General features: G+C 52.5%; 1 protein-coding gene across 3 annotated transcripts; it reads right to left on the bottom strand.

Moving 5' to 3' along the window:
• Positions 1–1,065: 1,065 nt before the first annotated feature.
• Positions 1,066–15,703, bottom strand: HNRNPL (heterogeneous nuclear ribonucleoprotein L). Of its 3 annotated transcripts, XM_068529450.1 has the most exons (13): positions 13,081–13,368; positions 11,009–11,127; positions 10,158–10,395; positions 9,940–10,027; positions 8,801–8,895; positions 8,643–8,715; positions 5,232–5,303; positions 4,840–5,120; positions 3,633–3,754; positions 3,118–3,319; positions 2,217–2,274; positions 2,020–2,115; positions 1,066–1,435 (listed from the first exon to the last, which is right to left on the bottom strand). In XM_068529450.1, the coding sequence occupies exons 1-13, from the start codon at positions 13,339–13,341 to the stop codon at positions 1,377–1,379; spliced, it is 1,764 nt and encodes a 587-aa protein (XP_068385551.1). In that variant the 5' UTR covers positions 13,342–13,368; the 3' UTR covers positions 1,066–1,376. The 3 variants fall into 3 exon arrangements, with proteins under 3 accessions (XP_068385551.1, XP_068385552.1, XP_068385550.1); XM_068529451.1 differs by lacking the exon at positions 13,081–13,368 and adding an exon at positions 15,639–15,703 and having other exon boundaries at positions 4,840–5,303; XM_068529449.1 differs by having other exon boundaries at positions 4,840–5,303; positions 13,081–13,370.
• Between the last annotated feature and the right edge of the window lie 1,725 nt (positions 15,704–17,428).

Here is a 17,428-nt window from a genome sequence, read left to right on the forward strand (position 1 = left end):
GTGCTGGCAGACAAAATGGGGAAATTTACTTTTTACCCCCCTTGATTAGCTTAAAATAATCCTAGATTTTTAAGTTACGGCTGCAAGGTGACTGTACTTTCTCCTTGTCTAGAGGTTTGAAGCTTTCCCTGATGAAACTTTGATAAATGCCATTCGACTTCAGTAGATGTTAATGTTTAAAAACTCTACAGGAGATTACAAAGTGGGTTTTTCCAAGCACACACAAGGAACTGGACTTTTTGACTTGCTCCTCTCTGCAGGATCTCTTCCCTCCAGTATGAGTCAAGGTTCTTAAAAGGCGGCTCCCTTCCAGGTTATCATCTGCCCTCCATCCATATGGCCCAGTCCCAACCATAAGCACAAGTTCCCACCCACCAAGACTGGGGAATATCTATCAAGTTGCAATTGAATGTATCCTTTAATCCAGCAATTCCACTGCTAGGAATTTACCTCCAGATCAGTATCAAGGAAGTTGGGTTAACATTTGTACGAAGATGCATAGTAGTACTGTTTGCAGTAGCAAATTGGAAACTACCTTCAGAACCAAGTAAATTATGACATATCCACACAAGATACTGTGTAAGACTAAAGATAATGAGGTTGCCCTGCATGTGATATGAGAACATCTTACAGTACAAAGCATTTTCTGTTAAGACACATATCCAAATAGGAGAACTTTCCTTATGGAAAAAAAAAAACTTGCTTCCAAGGGGAGTGGGGAGATGACTTTCACTTTTATCTGAGGTTTCACTTTCCAACCTTAAAGAAAGGCAGGTGTTTACTTTGTAAGATTAAGGCTTTCTTCTTTTTAAAATCTCTTCAATTTTTAAATTTTTTCAACTATTTACTTAAAAAAAAAAAAAAAAAGACTCTTCAACTAGATCCAGCTTGCTTGGGTAGAGCCCATGAAGGATGCCACCAGGTCTCCCAGATTTTCAAGACCCTTTCATCATCTCCCAATCTGCAGCTCTGGCCCACACTGCTCCTCAGGGCTGGGTCTGCCCCTCTTCAGAAGACTGAGTGTGAGGGAAGCAGACACACCCCAGAATCCCAGAAAGTGCTACGTTTATTTTCCAAACAATTTTATTGAAATGTGCCAAGAGTACACGGGCAGCACAAATGTATGAACAGGAAAAAAAAAAAAAAAAATCACATGTACAATAATTTTTAAAAAGTGAAGGTTAATCTTGGGAGATATCAGTTCCCCTTCCCCTCCCCCTTTAGACTTCCAGCGTTTCCATTATGGTTAAGCCTCTACTAACCTAGCATTAAAAAAAAGGAATACAGGAACATCTGCAAAACAAAACAAACAAAAAAACCAGCATAAAGGAAAGAAATGTTTTCCTGCTCAGATGGGACTCTCCATAGGCACCTAATTAGGAGGCGTGCTGAGCGGTGGAGAAACACAACTTCAGGGTGTAAGGGTACGGCCCATCTGCAAAAGAGAGGACAAAGGTGTAACTGGGCCCCTCTCTGGATGCTCCCCCCACCCAGAGTTCCCCTGGTTTTGCACACATCTCTCATTTTCTGCAATTCAACTGCAAGGGTCTAACTCTTCACTGCCACTTTTGAGACTCAAAAACAAGCCTAACACACAAGGCATTTCTCCTTCTCTTCCTTCAATTCCATGGAGGATCCCATTCCCAGCTCTTCAGCTGGCGCACAACAACAGGCCTGCCCAGGAACTGGGTGGGCAAATTTTACCTGCTGGCTGTTACAGCCCCTTTTCCTGGGTACTGAGCCAGCCTCTGATGCACAGAGAATGGCAGCTCCCTGGAGGACAAGCCTGAGCAACTCCCAAGCTGGCAGAGCGGGCGGCAGCAAGCAGCTAGGCTGGCCCTCCCGCATGAAACATCAGGCTGCTCTCCTGGCCACCAGGTCCCACCTGCCTGGGTCAGTGACAATAAGGAAATCCCTGGGGCCCTATCTTGATGGCAGGAAGGATGGCTCTGGCCCGAAGCGAGCCAACCCATTAAGCCACAAGGGGGATGGATGACCGCAGGACCCACAGACACTCACTTGGGTTTTTCATCTGATAATGGTTCAGGAAGCCCAGAGTCTCCAGGGCATCGCTCTTGGATTCCCACTCCAGCAGCCCAGAGGAGCTGCGTTCACCTGACGGGAAAAACAAAGGTTTTAGGCTGACTGAGCAGGAGCCAGGGAGCTGCCCACCTACAGTCAAGGAATGGGGGAGGAAGGTGGGGCAGTTTACTCACTTTTGCCTGAGAATACTTTCACAGAAGATGGCCGCTTCACTCCCAGCTCATCGCAGATCTGCAACAGAAACAGAAAACAGACTCAAAGGACTTCCCTGGTGTTCCAGTGGTTAAGACTCCACGCTTCCACTGCAGGGGGCATGGGTCTGATCCCTGGTCAGGGAACTAAGATCCCGCATGCGGCGTGGCCAAAACAAAAACAAAGAACAGACAGACTTAGAAACACAAGGAGTGCCACATGGTGGAATTCAAGCACACCACAGCTGAACACTTGGATTTTTCTGGACAAAAGAGTTTCTAAGCTTTTATCACACACTCTAAGGTGTCCCTGTAATCCCCCCAAAGGTTGAGAAACACTGCTCTTAACTATTTTGTTGCCTAAAACCGGGAAACTGCTTTTTAAATTTCCCATCTTCAGCTGTTATTTAGGTGTGTTCTGGCACTAGGTAAATGTTCGCTAAACCGAATAGCAACACCTCAGGCCACAGTAAGGCCCAAAGTCCAACTCCACAGTCAGACTTCCACCCTTCCCCAAAGCTGCCCCGGTTCCCTCTGACAGCACCATAATGGGACCCTCCCTTCTAATGTCATCTAGGCCCCAGACGGCATGACAGTGTGGATGTTTCGAGATTGGACGCCAATCACCAGTCCGTCATCCAGACAGGGAGGAATCTTTCAAGGCAAATGAGCAGCCACTCTGACTTGCCAAAAATACAAGAAGCATGGCAAACTCCACTGTTGCTGGAAGTCTGGTGCCATTCTGAGCCTTTCTTGGTCCCTGCTATGTCCCTAGCACCCAACCCAGAGCCCAGCAGAGCAGCTCAATAGATATTTGTTAAAATACAAAAATGAATGGCCTCCTCAGACGGCTATGCTGAAGGACCAAGTCCACGGCACTCACCTCAAAGAAATTCTCCTCAGTCACCTCCAGAGGGGCATTGAAAAAGTGTAGCACGTTGCTAGGGTGCTGGATGCGGTTCTTGGCTGCCTGCTCTGGAGTGGAGAACCGATTGTTCCTTGACTCACTGAAGTCTTTGTAACTGCAGGACCCATCTTCTAGCCCATATGACTGACCGGGCATGATGGCTGGTTGTTTGGAGACACTGTGGGAGTGAAGGGGAGCCCTGTGTCAGACCTCAAGTTGTCCCCCACCTTCTCCTGTGGCCTCCTTCCTGTCTGACAGCAACGTATGCCTCAGAGGGCACTGCTCCACAGCCGAGGAGAGGCCGACACACTTTCGCCCACTGCTTCAGAAGAACATCTGGGAACACACCTGCATGCCCAACTCCAGCCTGGATAAGCACTTGGCTTCTCTGTGCTCCTCTGACCTCTGTCCAGAGTGGGCCCCATTCCCCCTCCCTTCTCTCCTCAGTCCCTCTCCAACGCTCCCCAAGCCCGAGGAGCCTGGGTACCTACCAGACATTCAGCTTCTGCCCAAACATGAAGTTGTTGTTGAGGTGAGTAATGGCCCGGTCCACAGCATAGCCATCAGCCATCTCCACCATGGCGGCCCCCGGCTTGCTTTTCATGAATTTCACCTTGAGGAGAGCAGTCGTGATCAGCACCACCGCCCAGCTGTCAGAGACCCTTCTCGTGTCCCTTCCAAGTCAGTTAGAAGGAAGTCAACGCCTGCTCTGGATCGAGGCTTCCATTTCCTCACTTGTGAGGAGTCAGGAGAACAAAGAAGCGTGTCTGGCCCACAGCAAGTGCTCAGCCCAAGTTAGGCAGCAGAGACTAGGCAGTCTTTCCCTAACCTCAGGACCCGACCCATGAGTGGGTCATTTAACGAAGCACAACAGAAAAGCAGGAATGGTGGGAGAAAAAAAGGCAGCTACTTCCATCAACAGACATATGTACAGATATTGAGTCATGACTATGGGGGTTATGTTATAAAAACACTAAAAACAGTAGTGTCAGCTCTGAGTCCTGCTTCCACATACAGGTATGTGAACCTGGGCAAGTTATTTGCCCCCCACGCTTTCACTTCCCCTGCTTGCCTCATTACGGATTCTTGTGAGAATGAACAACTTACAACATTTAAAGCACTTTTAACAGTGGTACCGAAAAAACGCTTGACATGTTATTAGCTGCTAATGTTAATGGGCCAGGCCAGGGGCTGTAAACTCAAAGGCTTCCAGGACCCAGATGGGTTTGACAGAAGAAACGACCTAGTCTGAGGTGGGCAGTCACCAGACAGCCCCAGCCGACTGTTCTCCCAGGCAAGGCAGGAAGGCTCAGTGTTGCCATAGCATCTGAAGTGTTCCAGAGAAAATCCTTACATAATGATCTTTAACTGTGATGGGTAAATTTTATACACCGTAATATTTACGTAATATTAAGTACTAACACTTTCATGTGATAAAGTCTTGTTTTTTTCAAAAAAAAAAATAACACTGAAAATTTAAAAAAATAAAAAATAAAAAAATAAACCACCCACATAGCATGAGGACCAAATAAAATCCATCTGCAGTGTCACCTGATTAAACAAGTTACCCTCTCTGGACCTGCTTGCTCCTAAAGAGGCTCCTTCCCCCTTCTTTGCTCACTAGGGGGCCAAAAGGTCGGGGCCTCCCCTGGGGCTGCCAGGTCTATAAGGAAAGCAGTGGACCTAGCGGAAGCTCACCTTCTCCACATTGCCATACAAGCAGAAGACATTGAAGACCCGGTCACAGTTCATCTTAGACTGATCCAAGCCATAGACCATGAGCACAGGGCTGTCGGCGTGGGGGCCATACTCGGGTGGTGGGGGAGGGGGTGGGGGGTGACCATACTGGGGGCCGTAGCGACTTGGGCCCCGGCGGTGACCCCCCACTGGTGGGCCCATCCTTCTCCCTTCGTAGTGAGGTGGGGGGGGCCCGTAGCCCTCATCATGGTAATGGCTGTGGTACCCACCGTGGGGCCCTCCTGGGGGGTGGGAAGGAAAGAGAGGGAGGACGGGTGAGAATTCGCGCGTCGGGCGGCGGGCAGGGGCACATGAGCCACGGGAGTCCACGGAGGGGAACCCCCTGCCCTCACCATATTCTGCGGGGTGATCTCCCAGGAGAGGGGGCTGCCTCTGGCGTTTGTTAGGGTTGCTGCCAGGGTCACCTGCAGACAGAGAGAACAGTTAGAACCTAACTTGGAAAAAGGGGTAGCTCCCTCCCTCCTTACGGAGGCTGATCTCAGCGTCCCTCGGCTCCTGAGGGCCTGGGCAGTGGCCTTTCCTTCCTCACAAGGGTTACTGGGGCTTCCTTCCTGTGGCCGGACCCAGGGTGGGCATGAAGCCCAAGCCTCAAGGCTGGAGCCCACTGTCCCCTCCCGCCGCCCACTCCAAGCAGGCTGCCTTCCTTTATCCGTGAAGGATGAAGCCGGGTTCCGGGCCTCTCACCTTCCCGAGATCTGGCAGGAAGCCCAGCTCTTGGGCCCTCTGGGGAAGTTGCAGCCACTATGGAAGCTGATATGGGGGCCGGGAACAGATTTCTAAAATAACTCCCAATGAAGGGAGAGGAGTTAAGAGCCAGAAAATAACCCATGGAAGGGTAGAAAAATAAAATTGGGCCCACAAAGCCCCAAGGGTCTAAGAGCGCTAGGGCCCACTCTCTAGAGAGAAGACTTTCTCAACCTTGGTACCGGTCACCCTCCCCTCTAGTCACATCCACCCCAAGAAGAGGGACTGTAGGAGAGGACAAACAGGGCGACATCAACATCAGTTCAAATGAGCAGTCATGTACAAGGCATCAACAGTCTCAGACAATGGCGCAGTTCCACCCCGCCCCAACCCCAGCTGCAGTTCATAATCGCTACCGTTAACTCAGCACTTGAGTGGCAAACACTGTGCTAAGTACTTTACAAACAGACATCACCGTTTCTTAAATTCCTCACAACAACCCTATGAGGTAGGTACTATTTTAGCCCCATTTTACAGATAAGGAAAATGAGCACTTAACTTTTAACTGAGCAGTTATAATACACTTTGGCCCAAGGTCACAAAGCAAGTTAGTGGCCAAGCCGGGACTTGAACCCAGGCCTGGTTGACTCCAAAAACCCAGGGCTCGGGACCACTGCCCTTTCCTGCCACCCGGCCTGGGTTTTGTTTTCCAACAGTCATTACAAAGATGGAAAAGGGCTACTTACAGCAGAAGTACAGAGTACAATGTCCATTTGTCACAAAAAACAAATCTGTATTTTCTCTTACCATTGGACGCTTCAACAGTGAGTTAGCACAGTTCTGAAAGATGGCGTCCCATCAAACATACACTGCGACCCTGCATCACATGGTTTTACAGTCATAAATACAAGTTACGGTACACATCCGATACAACTTTTTTTTAAAGAATTGTTTTAAAAGTCAATGTTTTGATTAAATCAAAAATGGCTCACAGATGTTCTGTCCTCAGAAGATATCAGAAAAGTGGCAAATAAAGGTGTATGAAGTGGGTAGTGTCCCTCCATGTTGTCATCTCCTCACATTGTGTGCTGCAGTGCGGTGCTTCTGGCTGTGTAGCGTTCCGTGTGCGTGTCTCCTGGTTATGAGGTGTGCCAGTGGCCCCACTATGCCCGCGCTTTTGGCCTTGGGAGCACTCCCAGTTACCCGCCAGCAGGTAACTGTGTACCTCTGAGCTGTTTGGCTGTTTGGTTTTAGGTCTGTTTTGGTTTTTTTGATTTTTTGCTGCTGTTGTGGTTTAAGTTTGTTTTTGTTTTTTTTTTGGTTTCTGATCTCCAGTTGGTGCAGATTATGTTGGCAGCCGATGACTGCAGAAAAAATAAAAATATCAAAACAGAAAAAAAAAAAAAGGCCCTCCCCAAACCAAAGGACTTAAAAAACGAAAAACAAAAAAAACCAAACCCACATGGCGAGGAATGGAGAGGATCCTATTGTCTTGGAGGCCCATGGAATCTACTTCAGTCTATGAAACGTTCTCCGAAAAGAGCGCCGCTGGCTGGCTGGGAGAGCTGTTCTCTGTGTTTCCTACTTCTGTGTACATTTTCGGGTTCAAGTTTGCTTGGATTTTGACATTTTTTTAATGTTTAGTAAAAAAGCAGTGTCTGCTGCCATGTTGCGTCTCTTTCTTTGTCTCTGTCTGCCTCTGTGCTTGTAGCTGTTCCTTGGAGCGCGGTGTGGTGTTCTTGATGTAGTGAGCTCAAGTCTGCGGCTGTTTCTGGGGACGTGGTGGAGGCTGCATGTTCTGTTCTCTCCAGGAAGAGCTAGTGCTTTCTACCCTGTGTGTTGGTGAGCAATGTGCAGAGGCAGAGCCGCTGAAGTCTGGTTCCCGAGGGGGTGGCGAAGCACCTCCCTCACTCCAGGTCACCTCAACAGCTCTCGTTTTTGACCCCCAGCCTGGGGGCGGCCAAAGCTGAGAGGCATCAAAACCAATGCACAGCCAGCCCCTGCCACTAGCCCCTGCCGGTCTGCACATCTTCTATTTATGTTCCTTGGAGAAGAAATGGTTGGTTGCCGTGTTTCTGTTAGCAGTCATGTAATGCCATTGCCCGCTCTGGTACATTCACTCGGTCACCAATTTGTCTCTGACCTCTGGAGGGGGCAGCGAGCCCCACAGCGCCCATTGTGAGGGTCCTGGGGAAGAGCCTAGCCCACCCGGCCCACGGCTTCCCAGCTGCAAGGGCGAACAAGACAGGCCTGCCTAGGAACAGGGGCCTCTGGCCTCCCAGGGCCTGTGAGATGTCAGCCACCAGCCACCTCCCTCAGCCCACGGCCTAGTCCGACGTATCAGACCAAGACAGAAACAGAGATGGATGGTCTTGCTGAGGGGGCGCCGCTGTTTTTCAAAGGCAAGGCTCCACCTCTCCCTCCTATCCAAGGCAAACCATTCTTGACAGATTCTAGGAAGGGGGTTGTCCATTTGGGCCCCCTGCAGAGATGTTGCATCCCCTCTACAAGTGAGGTGAGGCGTGTCCGCCCTGCTCCAATCCAGGGTGTCTCACCTCCACAAGGTCAACTTGCTCAAAGGTTCTGCTGCGAGGGCCTGGGAGCCCTCATCACATCCCCAATCTGTCCCCCCAGAAGCAGACCCTGTCAATAGTGGAGAGCAAGAGGACCACTTCTGGCCCAGTGAGAATGGGGTCAGTGACCCTAAGCACGCTCCTAGAAGAAAAGCAGCAGAATCCGTTTGGGAGCTGCTACTGGTTTGTAAGCCATTGCCGTGGCCTGTGCTCAGTGAGGCCCTGCTCCCCACCCCACCCAGGCCTCTGCCTTGACCCTGCATCCTCTGCTGCATCAAAGGGCCACAAGCAGCAGCTAGGACCTACAGAGGCCCCTCATTCACCCCCTCCCACTGGAGTGTATCTTCCAAGAGCTGACCCCCAAGGCCCTCCCATGTCCACAGGAGCCCAATGGCATTACATAACCCTGAGTCCAGGTCTATGAAGTGCGCTAGTCAAGTGAAGGCAAGGCGGGTATGTTTAAAACAAAGCTGCCGTCAGGATTACCTTGTCCACTGAGGTTGGGGTTTGTGTAGTCCCAAGTATCCTGATCATTCTTGAACACGTTTAAGCGTGTAGGCTGCAGGAACAAAAAAAGCTTGAGGTCAGCCAGGCTCCAGGCTCACCTAGGAAGCTGACAAGCGGCAGCCATTTCCCAGACCTACCTTCGCATATTCAATCTTCAGAGTGCAACAGCCTGAGTAGATGTCAGCCCCATTGAGTGAGGCCTTGGCCCGCTGGGCACTCTGCACAGAGTCAAATGTGAGTACAGTTAAGGGAAAGTCCCATCCCAAAAGCTCTCTGAAAAGAGCTTCAAGTTGCGCCAGAGAGGGAGGACAAGCAGTACCCCGAAGACTGCTCCAAGCGGGCTCTGGGGTTAGTTCACTGCCCACAGCCACCAGCCACGTGTACAGACGCAGCTGGAGTGCTGCCCCAAATGCGCAGACACGGCCAGAGTGCCTCCCAGACCTGCACTCCCCCCGCCCGGCCCCACCGCAACCTTCTCTGCCAGCGTCCCAGGCCGAGCCACCTTCTTCCTCGGCCTCATCCTCCCCCTGCTTCTACGCGCCCTGACTAAGCCTGAACGCTCTCTGAAACGTTAACTAGATTATACTCCTGCCCTGCAAACCCATCAGTGACGTCCCACTACACCGACCCAAGCTTCACCCCACTGCCTGGGACGCCGTAACTTCTTCCAATGTCCTAAGGAACTCTCTCCCCCTCGTCAGCTACTCTTCAGTTGTCAGGTGGCTCGCTTTCTCCAACGCTAAGCTCCTGCCCACCTGAGGACCTTTGCAGAGGTGGTGTCCTCGGCCTGAACATCAGTTCCCACCTCTACATGGAAATAAGGATAGCACCTTCTCAGAAACTTTCCCAGAACCCCTGTAAATTCTTTCCTCTTGTAGCTCATGGCGCACTCTTCTTTCCCTTCACACTTTAAACCCCATACTTTCACATTACACAACCCTTGAACATGTGTGTGTGGGTGTTTGAGAAGCACCAACTCTCTGTGCAATTGAAAATCCATGTATTTAACCAACCACAGATGGCATAATACTGTAGTATACATTTAGTGAGTGAGATTCACCTTAAGTGGACCCACAGAGTTCAAATCTGAGCTGTTCAAGGGCCAACTATTTAGGTGCGATTGTTTATTAACCATCCCTTCCATGAGACCATGGGCTCTATGAAGGCATCTGGCACATGGCAGGCGTTCAGGAGACACGTGCTGGTTGAAAAGATGGACTCCGACCGAGCCCTGTGAGCTCCCATCTCAAGGAACACCCATTTCCTAGCAAAGGATATTCCACCATAGCCTGGACTCCATTCTTCCGGAAAATGACAATTCTCTGGACAGGACCACAAGGGTTACAGATAGTATAAAGAACATCCTGTAAAAACCAAAGACAGGCAAGATGAAGGGACACTAGCAGGTCAGTCTGGCTCATGGGAGAAGACAGGAAGAAAAGGCAGGAGGAAGATTCCATAGAAGAGCCTAAACGAAAAACCACTGGCACGCACCGTGGTAATCGAATAGATGGGGTTCAGGATGGTAAAGAGAAGCACACTGTTGACGCTCCTGGAGTCATCTGAGTCCCCGGGGCGGGAGATTTTCTGGCTGGTAGAGTAATTGACAAAAGCTGGGTGGCCCGCAATGTAGATCTGGTTGTCGGCTGCGTAGTTCACGGCGTTGCAAGCCCCCAACACATCTTCAAATTCCACCAACGCTTGTCTCTTTTTAGGCATTACCACCACATAACTGGCAAAGAGAACACACGTTGCAATCCTCTCAGGGGGATGGAGACAAGAGTCAGAGGACGACCTCAGTTATCTGTGATCCGACTCCTCCCTGGCCTCTGGACTCCTCCGTGCCCGTCATGGTTTCTTGACGTGAACACCCCTTGCCGTAAGTGGCACGACAAGCAAGAGAGGTGTGTGCGGCTTTGGCATCAGCTTCTCTGGGAAGCCTTCCTTCCCAACCCCTCACCTGATCGAGTCAGATGCCTCCCACAGACGGCTGGGTTTCCCCTATCACAGTGTTGACCACTCTGGGTAGGCAACTGTCTGGGAGGAATCAAGACAGTGATGTTCACTCCTCTATTCCCATTACTCACCATGTGCCAAAATTACCAGGCAGAGAGAGAGAAAAAAAAGGAATGAGAAAAAAAAAGGAAGGACGGAAAAACACGGAACTTGCTGTAACTTATCCAAAGTACAATGGCTAACCCCAGGAGTAATGGAGCCCCAGGACCTAGCTAAAGGAACCTGGATGGAAATGGCCAAGTTACTTCTAACCAGAAACCCGGTGACACACAGGACACCAAGGAGTTGACTCATCTGAACGCCCAACCCCTGGCCTCTGAGCTGAGTACCTGATGGGTCCAAACTCCTGCAAGGCCTCCACAAGGTCAGCTTCCACCACGCCGTCAATCAGGCCCCTGATGTGGACAACTGGGGAGGCGGGGGTTTTGTGCGGGTCATCGTAGTTCTCCTGAGAAAGGAAGCAAAAACAAGACTTCACTTTCTGCTGTACAAGACAGTGGATTACTGACTTCCGTGCCACTGGGGACTCAAACAGATAAAACATTCGAGTGTGTCACCCAGGAAAGACATACAGGGCAGGCAACTAGGGCCTGCAATTCAACCAATCACCCCACAAGGATTCTGGGCCAGCAGAGCAGAAGGCCTGAGTGTATGGCCACATGCCTAATGGCTCTTACTGTAGTTTCTGACGAAGGCAAAATGCAGGACCAGACAAGTCCCAAGTCCCATCTTACAGTCTTCCCAGCACCAGTCTCTTCCCACTGGTCAAAGAAATGTGGGAAAAGAGTGGCTTGGAAAGGGGACTCAATTTTCTGCTGCAGCCTGAACCAGGACATTCTCTTTGCATTCACCCAAGTTTTTCTGCCCCTCCCCTAGTGGAGGAACCTACCATCACCACACAGCCAAGCACTGCTGTTCCCCACCACTCATCCCCAGGTCCAGCAGGCGCCTCAGACACCGTGGCATCCAGGCCAGTCCTGACTGCCTCTAGTCTTTACTCCCTCACCAAAATCTGTATTGGAAAATACTACCTAGGTCAGATTAATGAAAAAGAGAGTAGTCTTCAAAAGAAAAGAAGATCCAACCTGTACCACTAAAAATCAAGACAGTTCCCTTCCCAGGGGAAGTATCTTTCCACCCACAGATAACAGCGTCTGGGAATCAAGAAAAAGCAAAGTAACTTTCTCCACCTCTCCTGGGCTCTGGGCCCAGCCTCCCATGTGAGAACCACCAAGCAGAAGCCCAGGTAACACGGGCAGAATTGGATTCTATTTCAGGAATGAACCACACAAACCACAGGAGCCACACCCGCCTGATGGTTACCAGCTCAGCGATTTGGAGTTCCACAGCCCTGAGTTCTAATCCCTGCCCCTCCTCAGACTAGCTACAAGACCTAAAGAAATTTACCTCGCCTCTGTAAATGGAGAATAGTAAGCCCACCCCTTACCTCATAGAGGAGTATTAAGAATTCAATTAAGACACCTTTCAAATGCGTGCAACAAGGCCTGGCACGGTTTAAATGCTAGTAAGTCACGGATACAGAGCACTGCTAAACCATGGAAAACTCTGCAAATGGCTGAACAGGACAGGGCTTCAGGAACTTCCAAGGAGGAGGGAATGGGCTCCAAGCCAGGAGTAACAATTGGTTGTCTTTTCAGAGGAGACTGAAGAGGTTGAACCCCTTACAAAGTGCCCACCCCTCAGGGAACATTTTGGTTCATCAAACCTACCGCACCCAGTTAACCCTCAAAAATGTAAGCAAACTTGTGATAACTCCAGAGCTTGGTTCAACTTCCAAACGGCTAAAAAGACCTCTCACAACACTTTCTTCCGGTTTTTAATGCCCACAAAAATTAGGCAGATATTCTGGTCTGGGGGAATATCCTCAAAGAAATCAATTTCTGTACTGGGACAAACCATGACGCTACAAAGATCAAACAGCAATCAGGCAAAATACCCCACTCAGGCACGGAAAAGGCTACCGCCCACCCATTCCCCGCTCACGCGGTGCCCCCCCCCCCCAACCGCCCACAAGGCCCGGGCAGGAGAAGTGCGCCTGCGCATGGGGCCAGCAAAGAAAATGGTAAAGAAAAAACCGGCCCGACCGCGTGCCCGGCCCCCACAAGCCAGCCCGCGGCGCCTGCGCACTGCGCCACCTGCAGCGCGAGCAGTTTCCTCCGCCCCCACACCCCGCTCTGTAGAGCGCGCACGCGCAAGCGCCTGTCCTCGCGCAAACCCCGCCGTTTGCCCAACGCCTGCCCCTCCCCCACCCCGTCCACGGCGCGAGGGCCTGGGCGCGTGCGCACAGCACCCCCCCCCGCCCCCCAAAATAAAGGCCCTCAACGTGAGAAATTTTTCCTCCCTTCCCGGCCGTCTCCGGCGCTTAGGGCCCTGGCCTCACCCCGCCGCCACCGCCCGCCGCCCCGGCTCCTCCACCGCCGCCGCCGCCTCCATGCTGGTCGCCAGCGTTGTCAGTCTTGAGCCGTTTAGGGGCCCGGCCGCCCTCACTGCCGCCGCCGTAGTAGCGGCCACCGCCGCCTCCGCCGCCCGCCGCCGCCATCTTCACCATCGCTCCGGACCGCCTCCGCTGCTCGTCCGGCTGCTGCCTCTGCTCCAGCCTCCGACGCCGCTTCTCCGCCCGGGGCAGCAGCCTCCGCGACATGGCGGCCCAGAACCCGCCTCCCCCCGCCTCTCATTGGGGGAGGGACACGCCCGTCACCCGCCGCCCCCACCCGATAGGGGGAGCCACTGGTCCCGCCGCTGGGGGAGGGGAAGCCTCCATACGCCTTGCGCACCTATTGGGTAAAGCCCACGCCGTTCTGCAGGAGTGCCCGCCCTTGTTTGTCTGGGACACTCCTTATAGGCCAGTGCTTTCTGCCAGTCATTTCTGCGACCCCGCCGCCTTAAAATAAACTCCAAGTTGATTGGTCAGATTTCTGACACTGCCTGGCCTCGTTAGGAGCACCTGATAGGAGCGGCGGTCCCCCACTCTCCCCAAAAGCCCCGCCTCCTTCCCACTTTCATTGGTCTTCTCGCTAATCCATCAAAACGAAAGCCCTTAGTCTTCCGTCACAGCGACTACCTTCCCGCGCCTCTCCGCAAGGAACCAAGGAGGTCCCTCCCTTTTGCCTCTCTCCAGTGGCTACTGCAGGTGTCCATCTTCTGCAAGACGCCCGATTAGTCAGTTGAGAGTGGAAAGAGTCCTCTCAGCAGACGGTAGGACCACTGGTGGCCCCTGATTGGGTGAAAAAGGAGAGCCCATCCCTGACCCGTAGGCGCTCTTTGGCGCAGTCTAGGAAAGGATCGGAGGAGAGGACGCATGCGCGAATCGCTTTCAGGCGCCTCTGGAGGCGGGGCGACCCTCTAAAGGAGGGAAGGCCTGAAGTACCCTGAGTCTTTATCTACTGCTGTAAGCAGCTCTGCAAGGGCAAACTAAGTTAGAAGGGCAACTGCCAGTGCAGCTCTGTCCCCATCACTATATTCTATTCTTCTCCATCTCTAACCTTCACAACGCCAGAGAAAAAATTTTTGAACCCAATCTGACCCTTTCCTTCAGTATAAAACCATTTGCTGTTGCCGACTATCTTATGACCCAGTCCAGTTCCCCGGCGTCCTTTCACCACTCTACCACTAAATTCAACCACAAATAACTCCTTTCAATTTGCAGAAAGGGAAGGATCTTTCGCGCACCTCTGGATCTTTGGCCCGAGCAGGCCCTTCCACCTAGAACACTTTCTCCACTATCCCTCCTGCCGGAGCTAAAGAATAAATTTCTCTTGTTCGTGCTCTGCTCACTCTGAGAAGCGTTCCTTGTCCCTACCAGCCCAGACCCTCGGCTTCCCCCATAATAACCCCTGATCGCTCAGGCCAATGGTTCTCACGCGACAGCCCTTACTACTCTGGGTCGTCACAGTTTGGTGGCTGTCTTTTTCCGTAGCATGGAAGTGCTTGTGTGAGCAAGGGAGCGGTGGTCTCTGCCTCGGCCTTAGTGAAGCTGGCCACCCTACCAAGCGCCAGGTACAGCACCCGGCACAGTGCCAGCACTCTGCAAAGGGGAGTACTTAGGGTATTCTGAGCGTCTGGCGGGCCTTGTTTTCTCCGAGGCGGGTAGGGCCACCCCGCAGAGAACACCTTCCCAAGTCTCTAGGGTGCAACGACGCCCAACAGCCGGAACCTGGGGGCGGGGCTGGGGGGGTGACCTAGGATCCCGCCCTAAGGGCTTTAACCTTATGGGGCTGCCTGCTGGGGGGGGAGGGGGGAGAGAAGGAGGGGACGCTGCGCTTAGAAAGCGAGGAGACAGACGTGGGAAATGCGGGGGACGCCCACCAATGATGCTCTGGAACCTTTCCACTCGGGTGAAAGGGGGTTCCCGAAATAGGGGTCCTAGTGGAAACTAAGTTTGAAATGGGGTCAGTGGCACTAAGAGAGTGGGACCGGCCTGGTAGGTCCGCGGGTTTGAGGAGATACGAAAGTTGGGGTGGGCTGGTGGAGATGTAAATCAGCTCCCGATCACCCCGAAAAGATCCGAAAGAGCCGGCCGAACGGAGATGGGGGACGGCGCAGCGCCTCCACCACGTGATCAGTGAGACGGAATTAAGGCGGTGCGGCTCCGACTGAAGGGCGGGGTCGCGAGGTCCAGACGTCAGAGGAATGTGGTGGGGGAGGGGGAGAGAGGGGCCCCTCCCCTCCCCGCCCCCGCGCCCGGCCCGGACGCCCCTCGCGCCGGCGCGCGCTGACGGGGCGCGACGGAACCGTCTCCCGCGCGGCACGTTCCAGGCAGCTCGGCCGCCCGAGCGCGCCCACGGCTGGCGACCGGGCTGCCGCGTTATCTGCACACCCGCGCTCCCGGCTTCCGCCCCTCCCCCACCCCTTGCACACGGGCCGCGGTCGCGGGCCGCGGGCGGCGCCTCCCTGGGATCCCCCCTCACTCCTCCCTGATCCCTCGCCCCCAGCCCCTACCAGTTCGGCGGCGAGCCTGGCCGGCCGTCCGAGATCGAAAAGAGAGCAGACACTGGGAAGTTTTGGGGGAGGGAGGGGCGGGACTTAAAGGGACCACGACCTCTTTCCAGCCCGGGGAAAAAAAAAAATGGGGGGGGGTAGGGGGGGCAGATCGAGAGTTGCTCTGCGGTTGAATGGAGGAAACAACGCAAAAAAGGAACGGGAAGACTCCGCGTCCCTTTTCCCCAAACATCCCCAGCCCCTCAATACCCGCCCCCCATCCCTCACAGAAAGTCGCACAGTTGTTTGGGAATCACGCCTCATTCCTCCTGGTCAGCCAAGTGTTCTGTTGGTTGAAGTAAATGTTGGGGTGCACATTGTACAGACGGGGAAATGGGCTCAGGGGACGCTAGCGACCTACCCGGGATCCCACCGCTTGTAAGTGGCATATAGCAGGATTTGTCTGCCACCAAAGACACATACCCAGTGCACTGCAGTGCCTGTTAACAGTGATGGGGTCTGCAATATCCCTTGGAGGGTAAGAGCATGAGTCCTGGGGTTAGACTGCCAGCGTTCAAATATGGACGGTGCACCTACTTACTCTGTGGCTTTGGAAAAGTGATTTAGCATTCTGGGGCCTCTGTTTCCTCATCCGGTAGGAGGTTGGTAATAGCACCTGCAACGCTGGGTGGTCTTGAGAAGTGCTGAGAATGTCTGGAAGCAGAGGGGACCTCAGGTCTACCTCCATTTCAGAAACTGAGGCTCAGAGAGGGGAAGGACCAACTGAAATTCACCACAGCTGGGCAGCATCTGAAAGAACAAGTCCTCCCCTCCTTAGGGCCCCCATGGCATAATCCAACCCTTGTGGGCCCATCCAAATCCATGCCTAACCCTTTCCACTTGTCCTCTACATGGCACAAACACTGGTTTTCCTTCTGTTCATCAGATACCCAGAGCTCATTCCTGACTCTGCACTGGCGGTTCCCTCTGTCTAAAACACCCTTCTCCCAGATCTTTGCTCCTCATTTGAGAGGCCTTGGCTCAAATGTCACCTCCTGAGCACCGCAGCCTAGTTAGTCGCCATACACAGTTACAATCATGGCTTCCCATTTATCTCCCTCTTTGCTCTTATTGCCATGTGAAAACAACCAGTTATTTAATTTTTGTCTCCTCACTAGAATCTGGGCTCTTTGGGGGCCAAAAGTGGGTATGTTTTCACCCCTCTAAGGACCTACCCTGGGGTCAGTCACTCATTCATCTGATGTTTATTGAACTAACACTCTTTGGGGCATCTGGGATAAAAATGGTGAACCAGATAAGAAAAAATTCTCTCCTTCCGGGGGTTCCATTCTAGTGAAAGATGCACAATACATCAGTAAAATATGTATCAGAGGTGATAACTGCTATGAAGATAATAAAACAGGGAAGGAGGATGAGGAGTACATGAGGGCAGTTTGCTCTGCCCAAAAGGATATGCAGGGGAAGCCTCACTGAGAAGGTGACATTTTAGCAAAGTTCTGAATAGGAGAGAGAGGAGGTCATGTGGATACTGGGGGAAGAGCATTCCAAGCAGAAGGAACATCCAGTGCAAAGGCCCTGCAGTGAAATGTGCCTGGTGTGTTCCAGGAATTGCTAAAGACCTTTGTGGCTGGAGTAGAGGAAGGGAGGGGTAAATGGTAAGTGATGACATCAGAAAAGGGGGAGAGGGCAGTCTGTGAGGGTCCTCCTGGGCCATGGGGAGGGGAGGACTTTTACTTTTACTCTGAGGTGAGGCCACAGGAGGGTTCCGAGCAGGAGAGGGCCCTGATCTG

Source organism: Eschrichtius robustus, chromosome 19 (genome assembly GCF_028021215.1).
Source record: "Eschrichtius robustus isolate mEscRob2 chromosome 19, mEscRob2.pri, whole genome shotgun sequence".
Lineage (NCBI taxonomy): Eukaryota > Metazoa > Chordata > Mammalia > Artiodactyla > Eschrichtiidae > Eschrichtius > Eschrichtius robustus.